At 44.1% G+C, this 27,706-nt stretch overlaps 1 protein-coding gene across 1 annotated transcript in view; it reads left to right on the top strand.

Annotated features, from left to right (window-relative positions):
* The window catches only part of SACK1C (scaffolding CK1 anchoring protein C), a 224,833-nt gene extending 212,338 nt beyond the window's left edge, over positions 1–12,495 (top strand). Inside the window, exon 4 of the mRNA XM_085619074.1 lies at positions 10,593–12,495. Within this exon, the coding sequence (XP_085475200.1) occupies positions 10,593–12,246 (1,654 nt within the window). The 3' untranslated portion in view covers positions 12,247–12,495. The remainder of the gene's footprint in view (positions 1–10,592) is intronic.
* Positions 12,496–27,706: the final 15,211 nt, after the last annotated feature.

Raw genomic sequence — 27,706 nt, 5'->3', positions numbered from 1 at the left:
CATCATCTTAGAGGGCGGTGCGATCTACCACGCGGCTTGGACTTGCCGCAGTTTAAATCTAACCAGGTTGTGCCCATGCATCAAGAGACGCACTCCTCCAGCCGTAGATAAACATATCTTTATTTCTTACGAGACAGGACTGCACCTCCGACCTTTCCTGTCCATCTGCCTGACGTGTTTCAGAGCATTTATGCTCTTTCCTCAAAGGCAGTTTGGATAGCGCGTCACGGGTTCCCACAGTTCCTTGCGTTGCAATTGGCCTCCGGTGTGCCTTTGATAGTCAAATAATTACTATGCATGCTGGCACTTGTGGTTTAATACCCTATTTACTGCCTCCAGTTGCTGTGTGCCTTCCAAAACCATTATATGGACCAATTATAGCCCTCCAGTGGGCCTCGGAGTTATAGTTCTGTCTCACCGATAAAAGAACCAGCTGCGCCATCCATTCCCGAACATTTCAGGTAAGAAGGTCTTCCATCATCTATATAACCTACTGGCGGTCACCAGTAGGTAGTCATAGTTAGAACCTAGTTTCCATAGGAAAAGCATTTTTTGTTTTGACAATAATTTTGGCGCCGTTTGAAGAATCTTCGTGAAATTTTCAAAACTAATGGGGCGCTCCGGTCCCGTCAGCTCCTGTCTTGAAAGTTTCGGGGTGATTCGTCAAGCCGGGGCCGAGAACAAAGAAGGGGTCCAAAAACACATTTTCCCCATGTCAATTTCCGTAGGAAAAATTGTAACAGGCTACAGCCCGAACTGCTGAACGGAATTACACCAAATTTAGCAAAAAGGTAGGTCTTGGTCCAGAAAGAGACCTTCTTGTTAAATGGTGTAAATCCATTCAGTAGTTTCAGAGAAATTAGAAAAAGAAAAATATCGATATCTGAGCACCGAGGCTGGTTCGCGAACCCTCCTGGGCACGAGCTTCACTCCAATTGGCTGCCAACACTCCAAACCAGAATGTGTTGGCAGCCATCTTGTGACTCGGTAACCGTGTGCCAAGAAAACTGTGAAAAAAACATTAGAAAAGAAGAAAAGGGAGCAGAGTATTAACTCCCTGAACCCCTAGCCCTGCTCTGGGGGTCCCACAAGGACCCCCAGGGCTAAAAATAGCATTTTGTTTTTAAACGGCTGTGTTCGCGAATCCAAACGAAAAATAAAAAAAATAAAACGTAGCGCTTCGTTTTCTATAAGCCCCCGGGTGGGCCAGGTCCCGGAGGTAATCAGATTTTAATTTGCTGGGGTCCGCTGGGGGATCGCCACCTCCCCGGAGCAATTGTAATTGAAAGGGGGGGCTGGCTGGACCCCCCCAAAGCCCCGGGGACCACCACCTTCCCGGGTCTTTATTAAATAATGAGGGGGCCTCCCCAAGCCTCAGGGACCACCACCTCCCTGGGGCTATGTAAATAAAGTGAGGGGGGCCACGTGGCCCCCCTCGTGAAGCTGTCAATGGCCTTGGGGACCGCCACCCCCCAGGGCCGGCTTCTGAAAAATCCCGGGGTGCCCACCCCCGGGACATTAATGTTTGCAATGACAGAGCGGGAGCCGTATGGCTCCCGCCCTGTCATTGCAAACACTGCTTTGCTTCTTGGAAGCGAGAGCAGGAAACCTGTTCTCGCTTCCAAGAAGCAAAGCAGTATTGGTTTTGGGCAAGGGGAGCTGCATGTTAGCAGCTCCCCTTCCCAAAAGCAATGCCGGCTCCCGCAGGAGGCGGGGAGCTGGCTGGGGCCGTGGGGGCATTAGGCTTCCCCCACGGTACCCAAAGGTATGCCTGGGGGGATGGGGTCCCCGAGGCAGAATTAAACAATATAGAATAGAGGGCATTTCCGTTTATTTTGTGCGCTTTGAGTCGCGACTCCATTGTCTCCAGCACGGCCCCCCAGTGTAAACGTGCTGGGTTCGCGATTCCAAGTAAAGTTGTACAAAAGAGAATATGTATATTTTTAATATGCAAGATTCACTGTTGGGTTATAGGGTGGCTCTAAAAACAGCCCTTGTGTTTATTATGAGTTTATTGTAGCTACATGTAAGTGCGGATGCAGAGCTTTAGGTTGTTGAGAAAGACTCTGTTTCCGTCATAAAAAAAATCTATATATTTTTGCAACATTATAGTAAGAAAATAGCATTTAAAAACATTTGAAATTAAATGAAAAAACCATAGGTTTCAGGGACGTTATAGTTAGAAATTAGCATTTAAAAAACCTTTGAAATCTACTGAAAAAACCATAGGTTTCAGGCTCGTTATAGTTAGAAATTAGCATTTAAAAAACCTTAGAAATTCATTAAAAAAAAAACATAGGTTTCAGGCACGTTATAGTTAGAAATTAGCATTTAAAAAACCTTAAAAATTCATTGAAAAAAACATACGTTTCAGAGACGTTATAGTTCATTGGACATTTCACTCGTACAAAACCAGAGAAATTCGGCCGTTATAGTTAGTCGAGCTAACTATAACTCGCCCCCGGCAATGCACTGCTGATGACGTCACATATTCCCTCACTCATGACATGGTCAGTGACATCACTGATGACATCTCAAATGACATTACTGATCATACATGTGATAATCTGATGCACCTTCTCACACCATAATATAAACTTTGATACACCCACTCTAAAATACAGACTACCATTTTCGAAACCATAGACACACCAATACAAGTTACTACATACGCACTGACTGATTCTTAGGTCTACACACACATCCTTTCATTCACCCACACAGTAACTCATACATGCAGTCACACATCAATACAGCACTATCATAGGCACTCATACACCTATATATACACTCACACACTACCACTCATCCAGTCTTACTCACACACCTCCTCAGTCATGCAAATAATCAATCACACATTTACTCACCTATACAGTTATAAACAGACCACCTCACTTAAATATCCAAATACTAACACATACTTATTCTCTTACACAATCACTCATGCAAGCAGACACTCATCCATACAGCCACTCTCACAATCACTCACTCACGTATAGTCATTGATATACCCAAAACTCACATATACTGCCTTTCACATATGTAGTTACTCACACATATACCAATGGGGCATCCATTTACTCACCAACACACCCATACACACACACTCACCCACCCATACAGCACTTCACAGATGCACTCTTGAACCCATACACCCAGTGAATCACCCACTCACACATCTATGCACAGAGTCATCCACCCCCCACCCACTCACAAAGACACTCAGGCACCCATACAGATACTCATACAACCAATCAATAACCCATATTTACAGTCATGTAGCTACTCACCAACCCATGCAGCGCTTATACACCAACTGACAGACTGATACAGACATTTACACAGTTTACTCACTAACCCATGCATTCGTAAGATACACTTAATCAGTCACTTATACAATCAGTCACGCACCTACTAAATCATCCATTCAGACACTTATACACCCACTCATTCTTCAATACACCGTGGCATATATATATAAATCACATTTAAACTTTAAAGAAACACACATTCACTGGATTATGTCATCAGTGATTGTCATTTGAGATGTTATCAGTGATGTCATCAGTGATGTCACTGACCATGTCATGAGTGATGTAATATGTGACGTCATCAGCACTGCATTGCGGGGGTGCGAGTTATAGTTAGCTCGACTAACTATAACGGCCGAATTTCTCTGGTTTTGTACGAGTGAAATGTCCAACTAATTATAAAGGCACTGAAATATATTTTTTTTCCGTGAATATATATATATATATATATATATATATATATATATATTTTATTTTTTTATTTTTTTAACTAATAATTTAGGCCTCTTTTGTCTGATAAGGCAAAAACACTACTCATTTTATTAAACAAGGTATATTCGAAGTCTAGAAGCACTTTTACTGTGAATATCTCTTTAGAAAAATGAATTACAATTACAGCTTGCTAAGCAAAATGAGTGTAATGAAATGATTATGTGACATAGATTTGGAAAAATTCCACAATTCCACAAACTATAACATCCCTGTTACCTTTGGTTTTCTAAGTAAATTTCTATGTTTTTTAAAATTCTATTTACTAACTATAACGTCTCTGTAACCTTTGTTTTTTTCAGTGAAGTTCTATGTTTTTTTTAAAGTACGTTATTTTAATTACTTTACATTAATACAACCTCCGCTATGCGCAGCATGGGTTGGCTGCCCCAGGGCCCTGCTTTGAACACACGGGGGAGGGGGTCCATGCACTACCCATTCCCGTTCCGATTTCAGCCCCAGGGACACCATACGCCGCGGCCCCGCATTAACATTTATTTATTTTTCATAAGGAGGAGTGCCGATTGCGAATGCGGGGACCCCATCCCCTGGGGACAGGCCATGTCTTCTGGGTGCCCCCAGGGCATCCAATGTGCTATGGGACCGTGGGGGAGCCTCAAGGCCCCTGCGGTCCCAGCTGGCTCCTAAATCCTGCAGGAGCCAGCAGTGCTCCCACAAGCAGGGAACTGCTTGAATTTGCAGCCCCCTGCTTGCAGGAGCAATGTTATCATCTGTTTCCCTGCACGCATATTTGCAAGCAGATGTTTGACAGCTCCGGTTTGCAGGAAGTGGAGTTATGTTTGCTCTTGCTTGGTGGGAACTGTCAGCTCCCACCTAGCAAATACAAACAGCTACCTCCTGTGGGTGGGCACCTCGGGAGGTAGCAGGAGCCGGGCCTGGGGTGTGGTGATCCCCAAGGCCATAAATGGCTCCATGAGGGTGGCCTCCTCTATTGTAAAAAGTTGCCTGGGGAGGTGGTGGTCTCCCAAGACAGGGGTCCGCGACAGACCCCCTACATTAATATATTTCAGCCCCAGTGAGGTGGCTATCCCCAGGGTTGCGGGGGCCATGACCCATTGCCCTGGGGAGGGGGTGGTCCAAAGGGCTGCGGGGGCCATGTGGGGCCCCTGCATTAATTTATTATGTTTTGCCCTGGGGAGGTGGAGGTTCCCAGGGCGCGGGCGGGCCTGCCTGCATAACATATATATTTTTACGTGACCCGGGCAGGTGGCGGTCCCTGGTGGCTGCAGAGGGTGCCGCACAGGCCCCCAGCATTAATTCAACTTGATTTGCCACGGGAAGGTGGTGGTCCCCAGAGCTTTCATAAGCCCTAGGAGGGAGGCCAGTGCTCCCCCTCCTTTATATAATTGCTCATGCCCCTGGGACCTGGACCATTTGGGGGCTCCTGGGCTGCTTTTTTTTATTCAATGGGAGCAGCGGATCCTGCATGTCGCCTGATGAAAAGAAAAAAGAAAAGCTTGGTTTACCATGCGTCCCTTCGGGGCCTGCCAAGTGGCCTAGGGGTCTTGGGTATTCCTACCCTGCCCCGTCTCTTTTTTTTTTTTACGTTTTATTGTGGGACTCAGCTGAAGCCGAGTACCAAGATGGCTGCCAACACTTCCTGGTTAAAGTGATGGCAACCAATCACATTTCAGCACGGGTGCTGTCGATTCTTGGAGGATTTGCATCCCTATACATACAAATTTGGATTTTCCTTAATATTTCCAAAACTACTGAACGGATTTATGCCAATTTACAAAAAGGTTGCTTTCTGGACCAACAGCTACCTTTCTACCAAATTTGGCAAAAATCCGTTCAGTGGTTTGGGATGTAGTCCTGTCTAAAATCTCTATGGGAATTAACATGGGGAACACACATTTTGCTCGTTCCTCCTTTTCTCGACCTTCACTTGATGGACCATAATGAAACTTTCAAAACAGCAGCTGAAGTGAGTGTCGTATAAGTGTTGAAAATGTTCCGAGGATTCGTCAAATGATGCTAAAGTTATTGTCAAAACAACAAACGCTGTCCCTATGGAAACTCAGTCTTAACCATAACTACATACTAGCAACTGCCAGTAGGTGATATACTTACTTCACATTCCGCATATTATAAGGTTGGGTTAAATTACGTAAACCAAAAACAAGCTTTTCCATACCATTTTGACATATCTTCACTCAAGCCTGAGTTCAAGAAAGTTCAATAACTTGTCTTTTCTCCTTGTTAGATATGCTAAAGTGAAAGTTAAAACATTACATAAAACTTCTTACATTCAGCTATTAAAATTAAACTTAAATATAATTGCTAGTTGTAGAACTGTCATAGGCCATATGTCTTACCCTATTCACATTTCATAGGTCATATGTCTTACCCTATTCTCATAACACCTCAAGCTGCAAACCTTTATCACAGAAGGAACAACAGCTGCCCTGCTGGTAAGATCAGCAATGGGTCCTAGTTCTTGTGCTTCCACTAGTAAGGGTATTATTGTGCAGTTAATGCACACATTTTTCCTTTTCTGACTGAGGTAGATCAAATCCCTGAGCTTGCCTGCGGTGGAGGGTTGAGGAGTGGGTCCCCCAGACGAGGGAGAAGTTTCTGAACTCAAACGGGTTGATGGAAGGAAGCGGGACATAGTGCAGATGGCATGCTGGTGAAAACTTATCGCTCTCACTGGAAATATATGCAGGCAATACATTTAACCAGGGATGAGATGTCACGTGGGAAGGCTCATAAAAACACACATCACAGTCATAAATTAATAAACATTTATGAAAACCTTACAAAAAGCACTGCCATTCGGAAAGAAGGAGAAATTACTTACCTGTCATGAACAATAAAGCAAGCGGAAAGGGTCGCATTCAGTACTAGCAGGATGTGTTCAGTACTAAAATGGTCTAAGTCTAATTGGCTGCATAGGCCTCTACATTTTTAGCAAGCTGTCTGGTTATGAGAGACATATTATGGGCTTCCCAAGAAAATATAGGGACTAGCAGCCATCCCATTGGTTTGCTTTACTGTCACTCGTATTTCCTTGATTTCTAATGGATGCGTTTCCTTGTTTCAGGCTGCCCATCTTATCAGTGTCACTCTCCTGAAGCATAGCCTTTCTACCATCTCTTTGATTGCCTGGCTTCTATGCTTCTTCTGCTTGCTTTTAGGGAACTACTTTTTTTCTTTTGTTAAAATACTCCATGAGAGTGCATGTGTTTTCCAGCTGTCTCCCTCATGTGCTTTTCTATCTCTCCTCCATGGTGCTTTCTCTTGCCCATGTGCTTCTCTTTTCACACCCGCACTCATGACGCTCTCTCTCCCCTGTGTGCTTCTCCCCCACCCTGCCCATGTTGCTCTCTTTCACCCATGTTCTATCCCTCGTGTTGCATCTCTCTGGCCCACTATGTTGCTTCTCTAATGCCCGCTGTGTTGCTTCACCCCTAACCACTGCCAAACTTGTTCCAGCAACACGTTCAACTATTTTAATCTTTAAAGGTTTCGTGATGCAGTTTCCAAGATTGCTTTTGTACTGCTATTTCTGCAGCTTTTTTTAAAATTTATTTACTGATCCTTCTCAGAGCGGTAAATTTAAACAAGCATTGGCATAGCCAATAGGTCTCGCTTTTGGGACCTTATAAGTATTTAGTTATGCAGCACAATATCCTTTTTGCAACAACATCAACTGTTGCATGGCTAAACACTTATAAGGTCGTAAAAGCGAGACCTATTGGCTATGCCAATGCTTGTTACTTAGATGTACCTTATTTGTCTGTTCTCATGTCTCGGTGAAAATGTTGACAACACATTGATGAGTTTGAGACTATGTAGTAGAGTTTCCAGTACACACCGTCCTAAAATTATTTTAGACAAAAAAGATCTCGCGAAACAATTGGAGGTCACGCCCAATTCAGCAGGTGGAGTTTGAGGATGCCATGCCATGAACAGCAATTCCTTTCTCCAATGAATAGTTGCTACATGTGATTTGCAGTCTGTCCAGCAGTGAGACCAGATAAGGATGCATCAGTTTTATCGCTGATTTTGCTGGGGAACATTAGTAATAGTAGGTCAGCAGACAACATGAATTATGGCAGGAGTTCTCTTTAGATCACAGTTGTGCTCTATTGTTGCAAGAATTAAGACTCTCAGTTGTCAAAATGACATTGTTCGCCATTAAGTGAAACTCTCGCAGAGTGAAACTGTATCAACATAGAGATCACATACTAAATGAGTGAGACCCAGGCGTAAGACTCTTATTCAGTGAGTGACACTGCCCAGAGATGCAAGACACACACTTAGCGAGTGGCAACGTGCTCCAAGAATTGAAACCAGTACCCAGTGAATGGGACTGTGCTCAAAGAGTCAGATATAAACCTAATAAGAGAAACTATGCAGCAAGGGGTTTAACTTTTACACAATGAAACTGGGCATGAATTGTGGGAGAGAGAGTATGCATCAAATGAGTGAGTCTGTGTTTCAAGACGTGGACTTAGCACCATGTGAGTGAAACATACAGTGAGTGAGATTATGCAATAAAACTCACCCATAATGAGTCATATGCTCCCTAGAAACAAACCAGCATTTGCAATGCAATCGGTCTCGTCTTTGGAACCTTATCAGTATATCGCTTGGGTGCTGCAACATCTACTGTTCTTTAACATGGAAGCTTTGACAATAAAAGGCACATTATCGCACTGCTTTTAGGCTGATACAACTCTTTCAGCCATCTAGCTGTACATTTTAACACTGACATCTGGTCGGTGGCCTGCAGCGCCCGCTATGCCTGTTACCAGTTCCTTGCCAAAGGCATAACATTTTCGCAGATGCCGTTCGAGGGGGCAGAGGGCATGTCACAGTTTAAGTTGTGTCGAATTCAGGGGCATAGGTATCATCAGTGCAACATGTGCAGTGGCACTGGGGCCCAGGGTTAACCTGTGCCCACAGCACACTAAATATGACAAACATTTACTAGCCAACCAGGGTACCCAAGGCATGTCTTCCTGTTTGCACTGGCACCCAAGAACCTTTACACCATGCACATGTCCAGGGGTGCAGTAAAACAGAGCTAAGTCACAGGAGGACTAAAGCACGGACCGGGGCACATCTCCACCTCCAAGCATCGCAATGGGCGAATCAAGGGTGATAGTTAACTAGCGAAGATGTAACAATTTTAGCCTAAAGGAGTCCATATAGAAGCTATGAGTGGTGTGAGAAGCTGTGTTTTCATTCTGAAGCACATGCGTGTGTGCCTCCGTGCAAGGTAATACCCGGGTGAGCAGTGCTGCAGACTGAGCACGTCACCGTTCTAGAGTGCAAAGCACAACTAAGGCTGGGATGCACAGCAGTGCTGTAGGGCGATGCACCGAAATAGTAGAGGGTACACAACATGGCCGGGATGCTTATCAATGCAGCCTTGGTAGTTCATGGCTGCACAGGACTGGTGAGGATGGCACTACTATAGTGTAGTGCAAGACAGTGGTACAGGGTAGTGCACTACAGTGCTGCATCAGCGGTGGACACAGCGCTGCACTTGAGATGTCCAGTGGTGCTAGAGCAGAATTGTATGTAGTACTACACAGGGGGTGCATTACAGTACTACTTTATTCTCCAGTGCTACTGTGGCGAGAAAGGGCAGCGCTACAGGGGAAATGCAGAATAGCTCGGTTGTGCTGGGATACACGGTAGGGGTATGTCAGCCATGAAGAATAAAGAATTAAATTTCAGGCATGAAAATCAGGGCCCTTACCTCAGATTTGGGCAACAGCACTTCGGTAAACCAACCAAAAGTAGCAACGAGCCGACATGGGGGGTGGGGATTGGCGGCAAGGGAAGATGCAAGGTGAGCACCGCAACAATCGGGTTTGGAAAACCTCTGCCGCCATATTGTAAAAGGTTGTAGAGAAAAATGGAGCGTTCACCCATTTATGTGTTGGTAGATTGCAAGCTGCCATGTTAAAATCACATAGTGCACCAGAAGTAGTGGCGGCAGTACTAGCTGGAACAAGCATTGGCCGCGAAAGTGATTGCGATGCCGCGCTAAAGAACGCTAGGGATGCGTGCGCAGCAGCGGGGGGAGGGGCGGAGATGGTGCTGAAGGCTGGCAGGAAAGGCAGATGGCTGGGCAAGAAGGGAGGGGGGAATGCAGGGAGCAGCTGTGCGCGTGCACGCCATCATGCACTCAAGCTTGTAGCCAGCACAAAAATGTGGGTAGCACTTTCAAAACCCACCTACTAAATGTCTCGCAGAGCAGCCCATGCGCTGGCTCAGGCGAGACCTAAAAAAAAGGCTGTGTCCTTATGCAGGCACACACGTGTTGAACACATGTGCCGCTTGTAAAATGATGCACCGCCCATGTCATTGCCTTCTTTTTACCCATGTTGCATAGCAATCAAGATGCTTTATAGCACTGCGAAACAAAAATTGGAAAAGCTAATAGGTCTTGTAGTGGAGACCTTTTGGCTTTGCCAATACTTGTTTCTTGTTGAACTGCAGTTTGCCTCCTGTTTACTTCGCTTGAGTGTAATTGCTGTAAAGAAAGTACATGGTCTTGCCTGAGATTTAAATTTGATTCAGCTGTTGTATTCATTTAGATTTTTTGAAGTGTGTTTTACGTGTCAAGCTGCTCTTTTGGGAAGGTGGGGATTCTTTGCTCACATGGGCTGTGCTTCTCAAATGCAAAGTTAGTCTCATCTGAATAAGTTTCTGAGGAAAATAAGTTTACTGATACACTCCTTAGTAATGCACATAATACTGTATGCATTCTTAAAATCGCTGAAACTTCTTTCTCTTCTATTTTTCTAGTTTTAGCTGGATTGCAAGTCAAGTTCACAGCAACTTGGTGACACTTTTTATTGGAAAAATTGTGGAAGATTTTGACACAGAATTTCGTTGCTTATATGCAGTTTCAAATAAAGTTGACTATTTCATTAATGCAGATTCAAAGATCAGTCCATATTCCCGTCCGTCGATCTGGAATACACAACCCATTGTACGATTAGCCCCAGAGCTCACACCATCAAATGGGTCAAGCAGCCATTCAGATTCAACTGTATCAAGCCAGAAGGCATCTCCATATAAGACAAGCACAAGCTACAAGGTAATTAATGAAGATAAGCATGCTCTCCCAGACTTCCATAACGATGGAAGAAGAGAAGTCAATGGTGGTTTCAGGGCGAACTTCATCAACCAGCACAGAAGGCTATCCAACCCTAACACATTGGCAGATAGCGATCACAGTTTTGGATTGCACAACCTTGGACTAAGGACATCCTTGTTATCAAAGTCCACACCAGCACTCAACCAGTTTGAACCAGTCCCAAACTTTACTCTTGGGACTATCACAGAGAGCAATCTTTCACAAACTGAGCATAAAACAGGTAAGAATGTTAACGTTGACCGTATAGGGCAGGAAGAAATCTCAAAAGATCAAAGTCATAAGATAAGTAGAAATGAAAAAAGGATGACCCTTGGTCACAGTCACTTAGATCTGATGATGAGCTACAGACGCACCAATGCAGGGACTGATAGTCAACAAGCAGGACCAATGCTATCCACTACAGTAAAAAGTAATGTTTCCCGCTTTCAGGCTGACATTGGAAACCCTACCCATCCTATTGGTCGAAATGATGTATCTAAGGAAAAAAACAGCACAATAAACGAAGATAAAAAAACAATGACCCTAGGACATAGTAAACTGGACATGATCACCAAGTTTAGACCACAACCCACAAATAACCTACAAGTAGAAAACCTAACATCTTCCAATGTGAAAAATGATAGTTCACTAAACCAATCTACTAATTCAAATTACACTGAAAATAAAAGGGATGTGCCAACTAATTCAGCTGGTTTCAAGGCTGGTTTGGGAGGTAACCAGACCACCTTGAATAGTGAAGAGAAAACAATGACCCTAGGACATAGTAAACTGGACATGATCACCAAGTTTAGACCACAACTCACAAATAATCTACAAGTAGAAAACCAAGCATCTACCAATGTGAAAAGTGATAGTTCACTAAACCAATCTACTATTTCAAATTACACTGAAAATAAAAGGGATGTACCAACAAGTTCAGCTATTTTCAAGGCTAGTTTGGGAGGTAACCAGACCACCTTGAATAGTGATGAGAAAACAATGACCCTAGGACATAGTCGATTGGACATGATCACCAAATGTCGACCCCAAACCACCACAGGGATTGCAGGCTTACAGCCAGAATATAAGACTCCCACAGTGTTGAAAAGTGATGTTTCAGCTAATCATTCTACTGACGTCAGTCGCGCAGAAGTCAAAGATTCTTGTACAGATCAAGTGGGTCTGAAAGATGATTTAAAAGAATGCGACAACTTAAGCAGAAGTGACAAAAGAATGACTCTCGGTCACAGTAAACTGGACATGATAACAAATCACAACAAAGGAAAACCCACCAAAGCATACAGCCGCTTCAGGCCATGATTCTGGGGGCCCTGTCATGTGACAGTGTTCTACAACCCTCGAAACATGCACATGAAATTGTGCGTACTGTACTTTATGTGGACCAGCAGTGGCAGGAAGAGTTGTGTGAATCGTATTGCAAGGACAGTAAATGTATAATTCAAAGAATCACAAAATGTCCATTTGTGTCTCAGCTGTGAACAAAATATATTACAACAAACTGCATTCAGACAAGTTATTTTTTAAATAAAAGAAAGAATGAAACTCTAACAGTGACATGTATTACTATCATCTCTTGGTTGGGAACTATTTAAAATGTTTCATTTACATATAATTTTGCTTATTGACCAATAACGTGCTGTTAGTTGACTGAACCCAGAGTCACTTCTGTAGCTATGAAACCTGAAAAGACCCAAAATAAGGCCAATGGTTTTTCATGGAACACATGCATTGTTTTGTAGAAATATCTTAGAAATTTGGTAGAGGCTGTAACAATAAGAAAAAGTAACATTATCGTCATTCCCCTCTCCCCCTGTATGCTCACAGTATAGATGCTGCTTGCGAAAGAGTAGATGAGTTATAGTTGTTGGGAGACTTCCGTTTTTTAAGATAATATTACAAAATTCCATAGTTTATCAATGTAATCAGCATCAAATGAGAGTTTGAGGCAGGGTTAACTGATTTGGATAGGCTCAGAACTTTTCACATATTGTGATATTTGCTGCTAGCACCAATTGTCAATTTTTGGAAGTTCTCATGAAAGATTATGTGATAATGGGTTCCTATTACCAGTGATTTCACAGTCAATGTTTAAAGAAATTGTGACAGTTGTTGTGTGCCAATGCTGCCAAAGGAAACAATGCATCAATAAAAGAGCCTTCAATTGTAAATATTAATGCCCAACTATTTGCATAGCACTTGATTCTCACTGTTACCTGTTTCTGAACGCTTTTATTATTCCAGGATCACACCAATGAATCTGAATCACTAAAACATCAGAGAAAAAGTCAGAAGTGCACTTCTATAGTCTTATACATTTGCTTCAAGTAACATTTTGACTTTTAAGATATTCTAAAAAAAAAATGGAGTACTTGTAGGCATCTGGGTGGGAGACCAAAAAGGGCTCAAATGTGTAACCATTTAACCGGTACAGAAATGTGACAGGTGTACATATCTGCATACAAGAACGTAACACAAACGTGCTTAGCTCTTTCAAACTTTTTTTTGTTTTTTCTCCACAGGACAAATCCCTTTCCCTACATCCTGATACATTTTCGTTGTTCCCGACCCCAAGATAAAAGCCTCGGTCACTTACTGGTAATTTTCATTACTCCGAGTGTAGTCTTCCTCGCCACAGTAATAACCTAGTGAGCTTCAGCTCCCCTACAGAACCCTCCAAGCAAATTAGCGCTCTAGCCTCCTCCATCCCTCCATAACATGGCCGACCTTCTTCACCTCTGATTTACCATAAGAGGAGGCACAATCCACCCAACTTCCTGTTCCTCTACCAAGCCTGAGTACCAAAAACATGAAGCTGATATCAAAACAAGGAACGGAGGGATAGAAACCCATGTGGAGAGCAAGACTACATACGGAGTAATGAAGATTACCAGTGAGTAACTGGGGCATTACCTCCTTGTAAGTCTTCCTTGCCACAGTAATAACTCAGTGACCATATACCAAAGCCAAAGAGGCTTCAAAATCACCAGACACAAACACAGTTTAATCCAAACAGCAAACCGAGGACAAAAACAGCTGCACAACGTGAGTGACAATCAATCAACAGTCAGTGCCAGCCTGCAGGACAGCTGCTGCAAAATCCCCAGCACCTGAACCTCTCAACACCACCCTATAGTGGTCCATGAACATATAAGGAGTAGCCCATGTAGCAGCCTTATGAATGTCTTCTATAGAGACCCCCTTGAAAACAGCCCAGGAGACAGAAATACTACGGGTAGGCCTCCCCTGTATCCTGGATGAACCCTCCGACACCTGAGACTGATACGCCAGAAGGACAGTCTGTTTAATCCACCTCCTCAAAGTGGAAAATAGACGATTTACGACCAGACCTCGCCGGGCCAAAAGTGATCAACATACTATCACATTTTCAAAAATCCAAGTTTGGTTCCAGATACACCAACACCCCCCTCCGTAAATCCAACAAATCTAGACCTGTGTCCTCCCCAGACCGAGGCTTGGGAGAAAAAGTAGGCAGAACAACCTCCCTGGAACAATTAAACACAGAAGGGATCTTGGGCACAAATTCCGGATCAGACCGCAGGACAATACAGTCTGGCAACACCCTCAAGAAAGGAGGAGACTCTAAAAAGGACCCCAAGTCCCCAATCCTCCCAGCCGACACAATGGCCACCATAAAAACAACCTTCATGGTTAAGAACTTGATATCAACCTCCCCCAAAGGTTCAAAGGGAGCAGCTTGTAGCACCTGCAACACCAAGGGGAGATCCCAGACCAGGGCAGGACAAATCACCAAAGGACTCTGAAGATTGAAACTACGCATCAACCAGGAATCCAAAGGATCTAACTCATCCAAATGGGGACTCCAGAAAGCCTGCAAAGCTGCCCACTGAGCCCGAAGGGTAGAGAGAGCCAGGCCCAATGAAAAACCACCAGACAAAAAAATCCATGATCCTGATCGGATCCACCGAGCCAGAGTCTAGCCCCTTAGTGACACGCCACCCAGAAAATGACAACCAATGTCTGGAATAAGACCGTAGAGTCGCCGGATGCTTGGAGCTCTGAATCAGGTCAACCACTTTTGCAGAGGAACCCCTAGACAACAAGCCACCCTCTCAGTAGCCAGGCCTGAAGGTGGAGCCGCGGTAGAACACCTGCCGGTAAAGTGGGACCCCTCAGAGAATATGGGTGCCGGACTCAGCCTGACACAACACAGGAGTACAAAAGCTTTTTTTGAGGTGTATTTTGCACAATACCCTGGCAAACAATAGGATCAATGGAAATCCATAAAGCAGGCCTGCCGGCTACCTGAATGACATCGCTCTATCTGCCACACCTCCAAGCAAGGAGTAATTATGCAGACGCGGGGCAGGAGAGCATTTTCCCTGTCTGCAAATAAGTCCACTTTCGGACACCCAAACCTCTTCTGCAACACATGGAACATCACAGTCGTCAAAGAGATCGAATTTATGAGGGGAAAGAGCCTGCTCAGGCGGCCTATTGCACAATACTCCCTCCCCAGGAGGTACACAGTCTGCACTAGGAGCACATTGCTCTCTGCCCAGATCAGAATCTCCTGAGTCAGGAGTCACAAGGACTGAATCCAGCAACCCCCCTGGTGATTGAGATAACCCATCACCACCTGATTGTCCGTCCGGACCATTACATAATGCCCCCGGAGGCTGGCCCAAATTCCTGACAAGCCAACTGAACAGCCTTCAGCTCCTTAAAGTTGGACGAACAACCAGCCTGCAAGCAATCCCATTTTCCCTGAACAGACCAGGAATCCAAAGTGGTCCCACCCCAGCTTGCTGGCATCTGTAGTCACCACCTGGTAAGAGGAGACTTGAAAGAGGAGACCCCTTGCAAGATGGACATCTTCCAGCCAGCCCCCCAGGGCTACCCAGATCTGAGGGGGCACCACCATCGGAAGATCATAAATGGCAGAACAAGGGGACCAATTAGACAGGGGCTGGTTCACTAATAGGTACATGTGCAACCACGCCCATGGGAACACATTAATTGCTGCTAACATCAAGCCCTGTAATCTCAACCACTAAGGCACTGGGGCTGAATTCAGTTTGAGCAGGCAACCCAGTTCCTTCTTTAAGGTCGCTCTCCTGTTCACCAGCAGAAACACCTGCCCCCTGACCATATCCAGGTGACCCCCAATGAACACCAGGTCCTGGGTGGGAACCAGACGTGACTTCTCGTGGTTGATCAGAAAGTCATGGACCTCCAGAATCTTGCAGAGCCTCTGGACATGCAGAGTCCCCTTGAAAAAAGAAGAGACAGAAATCAGCCGGTCATCAAGGTATGGGAACACCTGAATCCACTCTTTATGATTGAGCCCAACCAGGTGTGGGAGGGCAATACTTTCACAAAAATCCACGGGGCTGAGGACAATCCAAAAGGTAGTACAAGGAACTGAAAATGCTTTTGATCTACACAGAACCTGAGGATCTGCTGGGATGCCAGATGAATTGGCATGTGCAGATAGGCATTGAGCAGATCCAATGATGCCAACACAATTTTCCCTGAACCAGCAAAGGAAGGATTTCCTGCAAAGACAACATTTTAAACTTAACATGAGGGACAAAAGAGTTCACCCGCTTTAAATCCAGCACAGGATGAAAATCCCCTGATGCGTTCCTTACCAGGAAGAGGATCGAGTAGACACCTTGACCCTTCTGAAAAGCAGGAACCAAATGTATGGCAACTTTTGCAAGAAGATCCCAAGTGCCTGTCAAAAGAGCCTCCCTCTTTGCAGCAGCTGAGGACAAAGGAGTGTGAACAAAAAACTCGGGCAGAGAATGGAAGACAACCGTGTATCCCTCCCCGATAATCCTCAATACCCACTAGTCGGAGATTGACCTCCCTGCAATCTCCAGGAACTTCAACAATCGACCCCCCATGGGAAGCTGGCCATCGGGACCCTCTGGATAGTCAGGACATAGATGAGAGGTTGGAAACACCATTGGACTGCTGAGGAATTTGTGAGATAAAAGGACTCCCTGCTGCGTCCCCTCCTACGAAAGGGCAGGTTATCCCTAGGACTAGAATGCTGACGGAAGCCCCTCTTGCTACCAAAAACTCTACCTCTTGAAGGTTTAGTGGGAGCCAGCAGTTTCCTATCTTCCACTGACTTCTTCATTATCTCCTCCAATGGAGTGCCAGACAGTTTTACCCCTGAGAAAGGAATCTTCTACAGAAGGGCTTTCTCAGCTGCCTTAGCCTTCCAATGGTGCAACCAGACCTGGCGTCTGGCCTGAATGTCGGCAGCTGCGGTCCCCAAAGTAGCAAAGGAAATGTCTGACAACATCCTGGTCTGTTGTTCCATGACTGCCAGGGTAGGCATGATGTCTGCCACTTGCTCCATAAGTTCAGCTAGAGACTGATAGTCCTTCATGAGAGACTGGAAAGTGTAGGCGAGATAAGCTGAGGCCCTAATGGAGAAGTTGGCCATGGCATAAGATCTCTTGACTGCCGACAACACCCTTTTGTCGATCGGGTCTGAAGGGGAGGGTTCCTCTGAAATGATAACCTCCTGCGAAGACAAACCAGCCATCAAGGAGTCTACCTTTACCGCAACTGGAAAATCCACTGCGAAGTCCTGAATGGCATACCGCTTAGGCAAGTACCGTGGAAAGGAAGGCTTGTCTGTGTCCTGCCATTCATTATCCATCACCTTTTTTATTGAAGGATGCAGAGGGAGAGACTCAGGCTCACGCCTTTGATATTGCATGAAGAAATCCTCTATTTCCTCCACGACCTCATGATACAGATTAGTCCGCCAGATGTTGATTAATAGAACAAACTTGTGTACATGTTTCAGAAAAGAGAGTGAGGGTTGAAAAATCCCCTCGAATATGTACAGGATTTCCTCATTATTTGACTTTTTCTAGTGACTAATGGAATTATGTTGTGGGTATATCCGCATGCAAAAATAACAGGCAAGAAAGATTGTTTGGATATATTTAGATATATGAATTTGTAGGTTTGATTTATATGTTATCTTTGTTTGTGATAAATTTGATAAATACAAATATTTTTACAACCACGTCTGGAGTAAATATTGCCGGTGCATAAAAAAATGGCAGAGATAGATCGCTCATAGATAGGTATCAATTTAGTTCTCCCTAGGATAAATTGAGTGGTAGATTCATTCGTCTGCATCACAGTCTTGTTATGAGAGTGTTTTCGCAGCCCAGATGCATGAGGATTATTAGGGCTCACCCCTATATTTTGTATCCTCCTCCACCTGGGGCACAGAGAAAGATAGATTATCTTTGATATGCTGCAGAACCTCCTCAAGCTCCTGCACATATCAGCCCCTGAGATCATCCTCCTCTCCTTCAGCCTCAGTGCTAGTGGAAGGCTCAATATGCTGCTTATTAGGTTATGAAGGGCCCTCATGCTCCTTAAAAACAGCAGCCACTGCAGCCTGGATCATTTGCTGTATGGCTTGCAATGAAGGGGTCTCTGCCTAAGTTTGTACACTATACCCTGCCCCTAGTTGAGGCTCATCCGCATTCTCCATCCTGAAACCCTAGTTGAGGCTCATCCGCATTCTCCATCCTGAAACACGCTCGTTACAAGCATAGAAATCACCCCAAAGGAGCCAGGTTTAAATTGGTCGATCAGTAAAGAAAAGTGTCGTGAAAAACACAGTGATGACTGGTCCAGTTGCTAAGCAACCAAAACACTCTATCAAAGTGCACACTGCCGAGCGCGATCCGGGTGTCCGAATTCCTCAGCAAATTCCATTACGCCAGGAATGCCTGACGCTTCATGCCCCAGAGTCTCAAACAACCGGGTACCCTACTGCAGCCTAAAACCTAGGAAGTAATCAGGACAGAGCCCTCCACGTGGATGGCCCGTGCTGAAATGGAATTGGAAGTGCGGGTGGGGGGCACATGAGATGGTGGGTACAGCCTGATGTGTGATCATCAACCAGGAACAGTGGTAGTGCAACGAGCGGCCTCCCATATGGGTCCAATGCACTCTAGGAACTGAGAAAAGGGAAAGGCTGGCCGATCTCACTTTACGAGTGGGTTGGTAAGGTTTGACAGGGCTTTGTATGAACAAGGGGGCAAAGCCATGCTGAGCTCGGAACATGTAATAAAGGGTCTTGAACTCAATACGTTTGTGTACCTTGAGCCAGTGAAGTTGATGAAGCAGAGTGGAAACAGAGGCGTACCGAGGCAACCGAAAAAGCAGGTAGGCCGCCGCATTTTGAATAAGGTGGAGACGGCGGACGGAAACCTTGTCCGCACCCAAATACAGTACATTACCATAATCAAGTCTAGAGATCACCAAGGCCTGTAAGACGTTTTTTGGGGTCATTACTGTGGGGAGGAAGACTTACAAGGAGGAAAAGTATTTCTGTCTTGGAAACAAGTAAATGTATTAACATATTCAGAGTGGCAAACTACATGCAAATTACAACACAATACTGGTGAAAGTTCCATGTGAGCAAATAACACGTAAAAAGAAGATCCCAAAGATTTCCAATTTGTAAATCAGGAATATGATTTTACCCCTTGCAAATGTAGTTATATTCACCCATGGACCTCAAATAGCTTTGCAAATTGGGTCCGATGTGATCAAATGTGCGAACTAAGATAAGAATCCAGTTATTGCATCCACTGCGGGCAGACTAGCCATTAGAGAGCAAACAGTAAAACATCAGATTACTATTAGGTGAGCTTCGCACCAGGACACAGATGATATCATTGCATCAACAACGAAGAACCGACCTAGAATAGGTAACGACACTAGCAAAGAAAATAAATATAGCAAGTTTGGTTTATCACTCTCACAATAATAAATTAAAATCTGTTAAAAACTTTAATAGCACATGCCGCTATCAAACAGCTCATTTCAATTTCTCGCAATGAGCAGAAGGGCCTGCTGGAGGGAACAGGTGACAGTCACATGCTTCTCGCATGAGTAACACTATAAAGTCAGTTAGTAACATAAGCTCTTTGCCTTTGGATTCACATTTACCTGTGGCATGCTCATACATTGAATGCCAGCCTATTTTATATTGGTCTATTATCTATGTGGCTATAGCAAAACTGTGGGAACATTCTGCTGTGGAGCATTAGACAGTTCATTGTAAAGAAAATGAGAAGGTGGAGGCAGTGGGTGTCTTTGAATGACCATCAGCCTAAGGGGTGCTAAATGTTTGCTTATGGCCTGATGAGTGTCAAGGATGTGGGTCTTGCACATTTATTTCTAGATGCCGGCAAACAGGTGATTGTATCATAGGTCCTACATTTCTATGACAAAATTGTGTGATAGTGTTCCAAAAAATCACACATCTAATTAGTTTAGGGTTCATTGTTTCTCTTTATTAACACCTGATTCAGACTCAAAACGATCAACATTCCAGCAACCTAACCTGCACGATATGCTCAGCCACATTCTACAGTCCAGTCTTCATAAAACCTCCAGAGTCCATATAATGTCCTCCTTAGTCACACTCTCCACTCCACTCCACAGTCTACCACACTCAGCTATATTCATAACCTACTTAAATCCCCTTGCATGACTCAGAGAATAATATGCAAATTACAGAATTGTTAAGAGTTGAATTATTATCAGTGACCAAGTATAAGTATTGACTAGATATGCACATTCAAAGAAGACCTGTCTATTGCTATTATTATTTGGAGTCATGCTACCCAACTCAATAATTTTAATGTTATTAGTTCTAGAAGTAAGACAAACGTGTCCTTCCCAGTGCGCAACCCAGCCAGCTAGTCCTTGGAGTCACCCTGGGTTCAAGTGATGCAGGATCAGTCATTCACCCAAGCAAAAGGGCAGCAGGTCAGCACAGCAAGGCAAGAGTTAAGCAAAGCGGCAGTATAGCGGAGTGGCAACCCTTTCAGCAGCACAGCAGTCCTTCTTCCTGGCAGTCTTCACAGGTCCAGAAGCCAAAGACAGGCCGTTGAAGTGCACAGAGGTCCTGCCCTGGCTCCAGACTTACTACAGGCGGGTATGCAGCCCTTTGTTCATATTCAGGTGTATGTGAATATGGGTCCTGCTCCTTCCACCCATCCTGCCAGGATGGCCTATTTAAGTCACACCTAAGCTCCCATTGTGTGTGGCAGTCTAGGAGGAATACACAAAGCCCAGCTGTCACCCACCTCACACATGTGATCAGAGACAGGCAGCAGGTACCAAATGGCTTAAGTGAGAAAATGCCAACTTTCTAAAAGTGGCAATTTCAGAATTGTATTTAAAATCCAACTTCACCATAAGTTAGGATTTTAAATTAGGATTCCAGAGACACCAAACTTCAAATCTATATCTATTTCCAATTGTAAATTCCATTTATAAAATGTAATAGGGCAATCACAATGTTATCCTAAGGGAGAGATAGGCCTTGCTGTAGTGAAAAAGGACTTTGAGAGTTTTTCAGTACCAGGACATGTAAAATTTAAAACTACATGTGCTGCCGTTTAAAAACATTGCACTCTGCCCTCTAGGTTGTCCAGGGTCTACATTAGGGGTGGCTTTTATGTACAAAAAGGAAAGGTTTGGTTCTGGCAAAAATGTTTATTTCACCAGGTCGACATGGCAGTGTAAACTGCACATACAGGCTCTGCAATGGTAGGCCTGAGACATGGTGAGAGTGCTACTTAAGTGGGTGGCACAAACAGTGCTGCAAGCCCACTAGCAGCATTTAATTTACAGGCCCTGGGTACATGTAGTGCACATTATTGGGGATTTATAACTAAATTAAATATGCCAATTGGGTATGATCCAATATTACCATGTTTAGAGTCAGGAGCACGTGTACTTTTAGCACTGGTTAGCAGTTGTGGGGCGCTCAGAGCCCTAAAGCCAAGAAAATGAGGTCAGAATAAGTGAAGGAAGAAGGCAAAAAGTTGGAGGGAAGACCACCTGTTAGAAATTGAGGTTTCTGGCTGGCAGAATATACACTCTGTCCAAGAAGAAGCCACAATCCTAGTCAGGGTAAGTCAGATAAACAACCTAAATTAACCTGTGCTCACCCACTGGTAGGTTGGCACAGAGCAGTCAGGCTTAAATAAGAGGCAATGTGTAAAGTATTTTTGTATACTTTAGTTACGTAACACATTGACAAAATCACAAAAAGACTCCACACCAGTTTAGAGAAATATAAAATATATATCTGAGTAAAACAAGACAAAAATGACAAAAATCCAATCAGTAGAAGCCTAGATAAGAACTTTTAAAGATGAAATTCCAAAACAAATTCAAATAAGCTTTATTCGACAATTGACATAAAAGCACAATATATACATTAATCATAAAAATTCATACCCTTGCTTTAAAAGAAAAAACTTTAAAAGAGATTTCACACTGTAAAAGAACTACATAATCTTAAAATGCAGATGAAATATTTTCATAATATATATAATACAGTATAAAATATTTGGGAGGATCAACCACTAATCATTTTTCTCCTTAGTGCCCAAGACCACCCAAGAAACTTTGCCACTGATATATAAACAAGAGGAATGGTACAAGTGCAAATAGTTCTAGTTGCTAACACACCACTCCTAGTGCCAAGTTGCTTACACATGGGTTTCAGCCAAACCCTGCGCGGAGCAGAGTATGCCGGGCACTCGAATAGAATGCGAGCAACTGATTCCATAGATGCTAAGCAACCAGGACAGGTAGTCATGCCGCCTTGGGACTATCTTGATGTAAATGCTCTGATTGGCAAACTTCCAATTCTTAGTTGGAAATAGAGCTTTCTGTCAAGTGGCTTGGTTATATCATCCCAGTATGTTTCAAGGCCAATTTCATCTTTGAAATCTAGGAACGTGCCTGTAAGCGAGAGTGGGGCACTTGTCCTAAAAATCTTAGATACTACCATCTCCCAGTATTTATCCTTAATGGCTTTCTTAGATGGAAAGCTAGTGTTAAGAGGATCCTCCCATAATGTTTCCATTCCCAGTTCTCCAAGAATACCCCTGATGCCAACTAGCTATTTGATTTTGTGGAAGGTGTCATGATTTATGATATCCATAATACCTGAGGCATATGTTCTTAATTCAGGGGTTGACCACAGGCGCCTCCAATATAACACCGGATGCAATTTTGTGATATAATTAATTGGCTTCATTCCTAGATCGTAAAAAAAGAGGGCACATAGGAGTACTCTGAGGTAAATTAATAAGATTACGTAGGAACGTATTCTCAGATACAGACATTTTTGTTAAGTTCTCAAAGCCCCAGATCTCGGCACCATAAAGGGCAGAACTAACCACCTTCGCGTTATAGACTCGAAGGACTGGAGCAATTGGTTTAGTAAATGATTTAACAAACTCAGAACATAGGGCTCCAGTCAGTTGGTGATGTTTAAGCGTTGCCAACTCTGTCTGTTGGTTCCAATGTAAATCATGTTGGACATTTATACCCAGATAACTAAATGCCCTCACTTGGTCAAGCGGTGAGTTGTTCATAGAAAGTTTGCCCTTGAAGGTATTGTGCGGATTAAAAGACATAAATTTTGATTTTAGCACATTTACCTCAAGGCCTCGTGTGGTACAGAATTCTTCAAAAATAACTAGTGCCCTCTGTAACCCACTTGGGGTCTTGGAAACAATTAGGGTGTCATCTGCAAACATTAAAATGGGTACTTTGACACCAGCTAAAATTGGGGCATCTACATTGGCTTCAATCATTAGCTTAGCTACGTCATTAATATACAATGAAAACAGGGTGGGTGCCAGGACACATCCCTGGCGTACCCCTCTCTCTACTGGAAACTGGCTGGTAACATTTCCAGGAGAACCCCACCTGATTTGTGCATAGTTATGCTCATGAAGTCTCATCACCAAAGTTAAAAGGGCACAAGGCATGCCCAAGTCGTGCAAAACCAACCACAAAGTAGAGCGAGGACAAGGTCGAAAGCTGCCCTTAAGTCGATAAAGGCAGCATAAAGACTACATTTTTCCAGTTGCACTGTCTTCCAGTGCAACATAGAGAAATGTAATACTTGGTCAATAGTGCTGGTGCAAGCCCTAAATCCTGCTTGGAGGTGTGACAACATTTTTTGCTCTCGCTCCCAGAGCTGGATTTTATGTAAAATCATTCTACCTAAAATCTTTTGCATGGAATCTATCAAACTAATCGGGCGGTAGTTACCGGGGAGCGTCTTGTCCCCCTTTTTGTAAACTGGAATAATTTCCGCACCATTCCACGAGGCCGGAATGGGCGCTCCTTTTGCCAGTGCATTCGCTAGTAACAATATATACCTACCCCAAGACGTTTTATCATGCAAAAAGGTGTCTGCTGGGACACCGTCTATGCCCGGCGCCCTACCAGCAACCACAGATTCCAATGCCAAGTTTACGTCCCCTATATTGAATGCCTCGTCTATAAAGGGTGAATAAATGGGTTTACCCCTAGTGCTTGCTACCGAGCTTTTTGCATATTGGGGCTTAAAATAATCCACCCAGTCATCCTGTGCAACCCAGTTATGGGGTTTTTCTGGTTTCCCACCACATCCCTACTTGATTATGCCCCAAAAACACTTAGTGTCTTTAAGGGTACTAGCTTTTTTAAGCTCTTGCCACCTCTGTCCCATGCACGTTTTGCTTTATACATTGATTTTTTATAATCAATCCTTCCACAGCGGACAGCATTACTAGTTCCTGTTCTTATAGCCTGTCCCAAAAGCAAAACGGGCTTGCCTACATTCTATGTTATACCAGCGTGGCGAGTTATTGGGCAATTCCTTACTTGGCTTTACTGGTCTAACAAAGTGATTTTTTAGTTGTTGGAAGAACGTTTCACGGACCTTGGTAAAAGACTCTAGGTCTGAGCTACTACTAAGGATGGTACTCATCTCATGGGTTGCATGTGATAGCTTGCTAAAAATAAGATCTACTTTCACCTGGTTATCTACCATTTGTACCCACTTCAAATGGCGCATATCGTTTGTGGGAACTACATTTAAGGAGGACGGTTCATTGTACATACTTTCAGGTACGGTCAATACCCAGCGAGACAAGGACATGCATAGAGGGTTGTGATCGCTCTCCAACCGATCAATAACCGACATATCCTCTAGATAAACCCATAAACTTAGGTTCACCAGGATGTAATCTATTCTGCTTTGACCCAGGCTGCTCTTACAGGTATTAGCCCCCAGCCTGTCCTGTGCAGTCCTACCATTGGCTGCCCTAGGACCTTTATTTAGGCAGATTGAATTAATCTGGATGGCCACTTCGGTCCATCTTTTGATTGGCGTAAGTTCCAATTTTGGGATGCCCCATTGTGCATCTTCTTCCATTGTGAGGTTCAAATCATAGCTTAACAGAGGTTCGAATGTCACATTAAAATCACCAGCAACAATTATATACGATTGTGTAGAATATCTTTCCATAAGGTCTTCTAAGGCAGCTATTATCTCGGATTTCCTACCCCCTGTGCTCCTGGCATATACATTGTAAATATCCACAGGTTTAGACTGCCCTTGTTTGAGGCTGATGATCTGGATATCCCTATGATTAGATGGAAGTGGCTTCGCGCTAATTTCCAGATTCTGCTTTATCCAGATAGTCAATCCCCCTGAAGGACGCCCTTTTGTGCCCTTCTCTGCTGGGATATTAAAATTTAGATACCCAACAAGGAATTGTGGATTGAGAAGCCATGTTTCCTGAAATATGCAAATACTATATGAATTAATAAAGGTGGTCCATTCCGGGATCAGTACTTTGGAATTCAATCCTGCGATGTTCCAAGATAAGATTAAACCTGGTTTCACTAGGGTATCGGGGGGATTAGGGGGCTCAATCTTATTAGGATCATTTAGGTAATTTCTTTGCCCGAGTGGAGGTAAACCTTCCAATGTACCTAAGATTACTGGAGTACTCGTAATACCTAAATCCGGGTTACCCTGGGAAGGATTAATTAAGTCGCCTGGCCCCCGTAGTCAATCATTAAATTCATGGCCCGAGCTCTCTTTGCCTTTCTCAGTTGCCCATTTTATCTGGCTATCGTGCCAATGTCGGGGGAGTGTGGGTCTAAGTTGAATAGCCAAATAATCTGGGGAACAATTTATAAACTCCAGTGAGACTAAATTTTCTGCCATGATTACCTGCTTAAAAGTCAATTCAATGCAATCAGTTGACTCCCCATGGTGGGTAAGCCTACGCGCCCTGGTAATATCTTCTCTAATCACAGAGCAACAGCCCCTGGAGTGCCTGATCCAATGAATAGCCTTGTTTGTTAGGGAATCTATTGATTCTACATTTTTTCCTACGCCCAGCCTAGGAACATTCACCATGTAAACTTTAGATACTCTAGGCATCTTTGTAATACTCGGGTAATCTCCCCTAGAATCAATGATGGTTTTGCTGTTATCTTGTTTAGATAAAAAGGAAAAGTTACTATTACTATGCATGTCAATTACTTTTTGTCGACCATTCCTTTCATTAGGCAATAGTTTCCTAGGTCCATCATGTTTGTGATTTACACTATGAACTTTCTCAACCCCCTTTTTACGTTTGACCACTTCACTATATTGGGCGGCAGTTTCGGACTGTCCGTTATCCCCACAGGTGCCATACATGGAGGGTTGCACTAGCTCTTTTATCGGGACTTTAGGTATGCCACTTGGTTGGTTAATAGCTGAGCAGGTTGGGCAGTGACCTTTGTCTAGTAGACTACTACTCATTACAGCAGTGAGATTATCAATCTTGACTTTCATACATTCAACTGCCTCACGTAGTAATTGGACCATGGAGGTCAGATCAATCCGACCATCTACGTTAAACGCATGAAGATCAGGAACATCACAAGATGATATCTCTTTATCACCTAGAGAGGAGTCAGACTTACTTGAGCTAGCTAGGTGTATATTGCGATCTACCATATGATTATCACTTACTGTATTTGCTAAAGCTGAAAATCTGTTCTTACATATTATGATAGGATCGACCACAAGGGGGGAAATACCTCATGTCTTAATATTAGTATTAGAGGTTACAACCCCTCCCTCGATGTTAATTCGATCTTGGCCTTTACTGGGATAATCGCTTTTATTCCTAGTTACAAATATTTCGGGGACCACTGGACCTTGTTTTTTGCCAGTCCTCGATACTATGACTGGATTTTTACACCCTTTTTCTACTAGTTTTCTTGAGACAGGGTTGTCTGTCAGTAGGTCACCACATTCCTCAATTAGGTCATCTATACGATTCATAACACAATTGTGTGTTGCAATCTTCCTTGTCTTTCTGGCTTTTTTGACCTTGAAAACAACTGGACTTTTCCAGTCTGGGGGGAACAATAACACAACAACAGTACCTTTAGATCATGTGATAAAGGGGGTAGCCCAGCTCGGTCTCATCCGGTCACAGACGGACAAGGACGGACCCGCCCTTGGCCCGGGCTTCGCCCGGGCGCCGCCCGCGCGCGTCCCGTGCTGTGGTGTTTGGCGGCGCTTCTTAAGCGCGGTGGCAGCGATGACACCTCCCTCCTGGGAGTAAGGGATTCTGGGGCTGGTAGTCCCCCTGCAGGCAACAAGCAAAGTTCAGCACGTCCTGAGCTGCGGTGTTTGGCGGCGCTTCTTAAGCGCGGGGGCAGCAATGACACATCCCTCCTGGGAGTAAGGGATTCTGGGGCTGGTAGTCCCCCTGCAGGCAACAAGCAAAGTTCAGCGCGTCCCCAAAACAGTGCTTAGAAGGCAACAGCGCTAAAAGGTTACTTGAGGCCAGGCCAGGCAAGGGTAAATCCAAATTTCAGGGTGACTGCAATGGAGGGCAGCCTGGCT

Source organism: Triturus cristatus, chromosome 7, assembly GCF_964204655.1.
Source record: "Triturus cristatus chromosome 7, aTriCri1.1, whole genome shotgun sequence".
Classification (NCBI taxonomy): Eukaryota; Metazoa; Chordata; class Amphibia; order Caudata; family Salamandridae; genus Triturus; species Triturus cristatus.
Note: the sequence above shows the minus strand (reverse complement) of the source record. Positions and strands in the feature narration are given on the sequence as shown.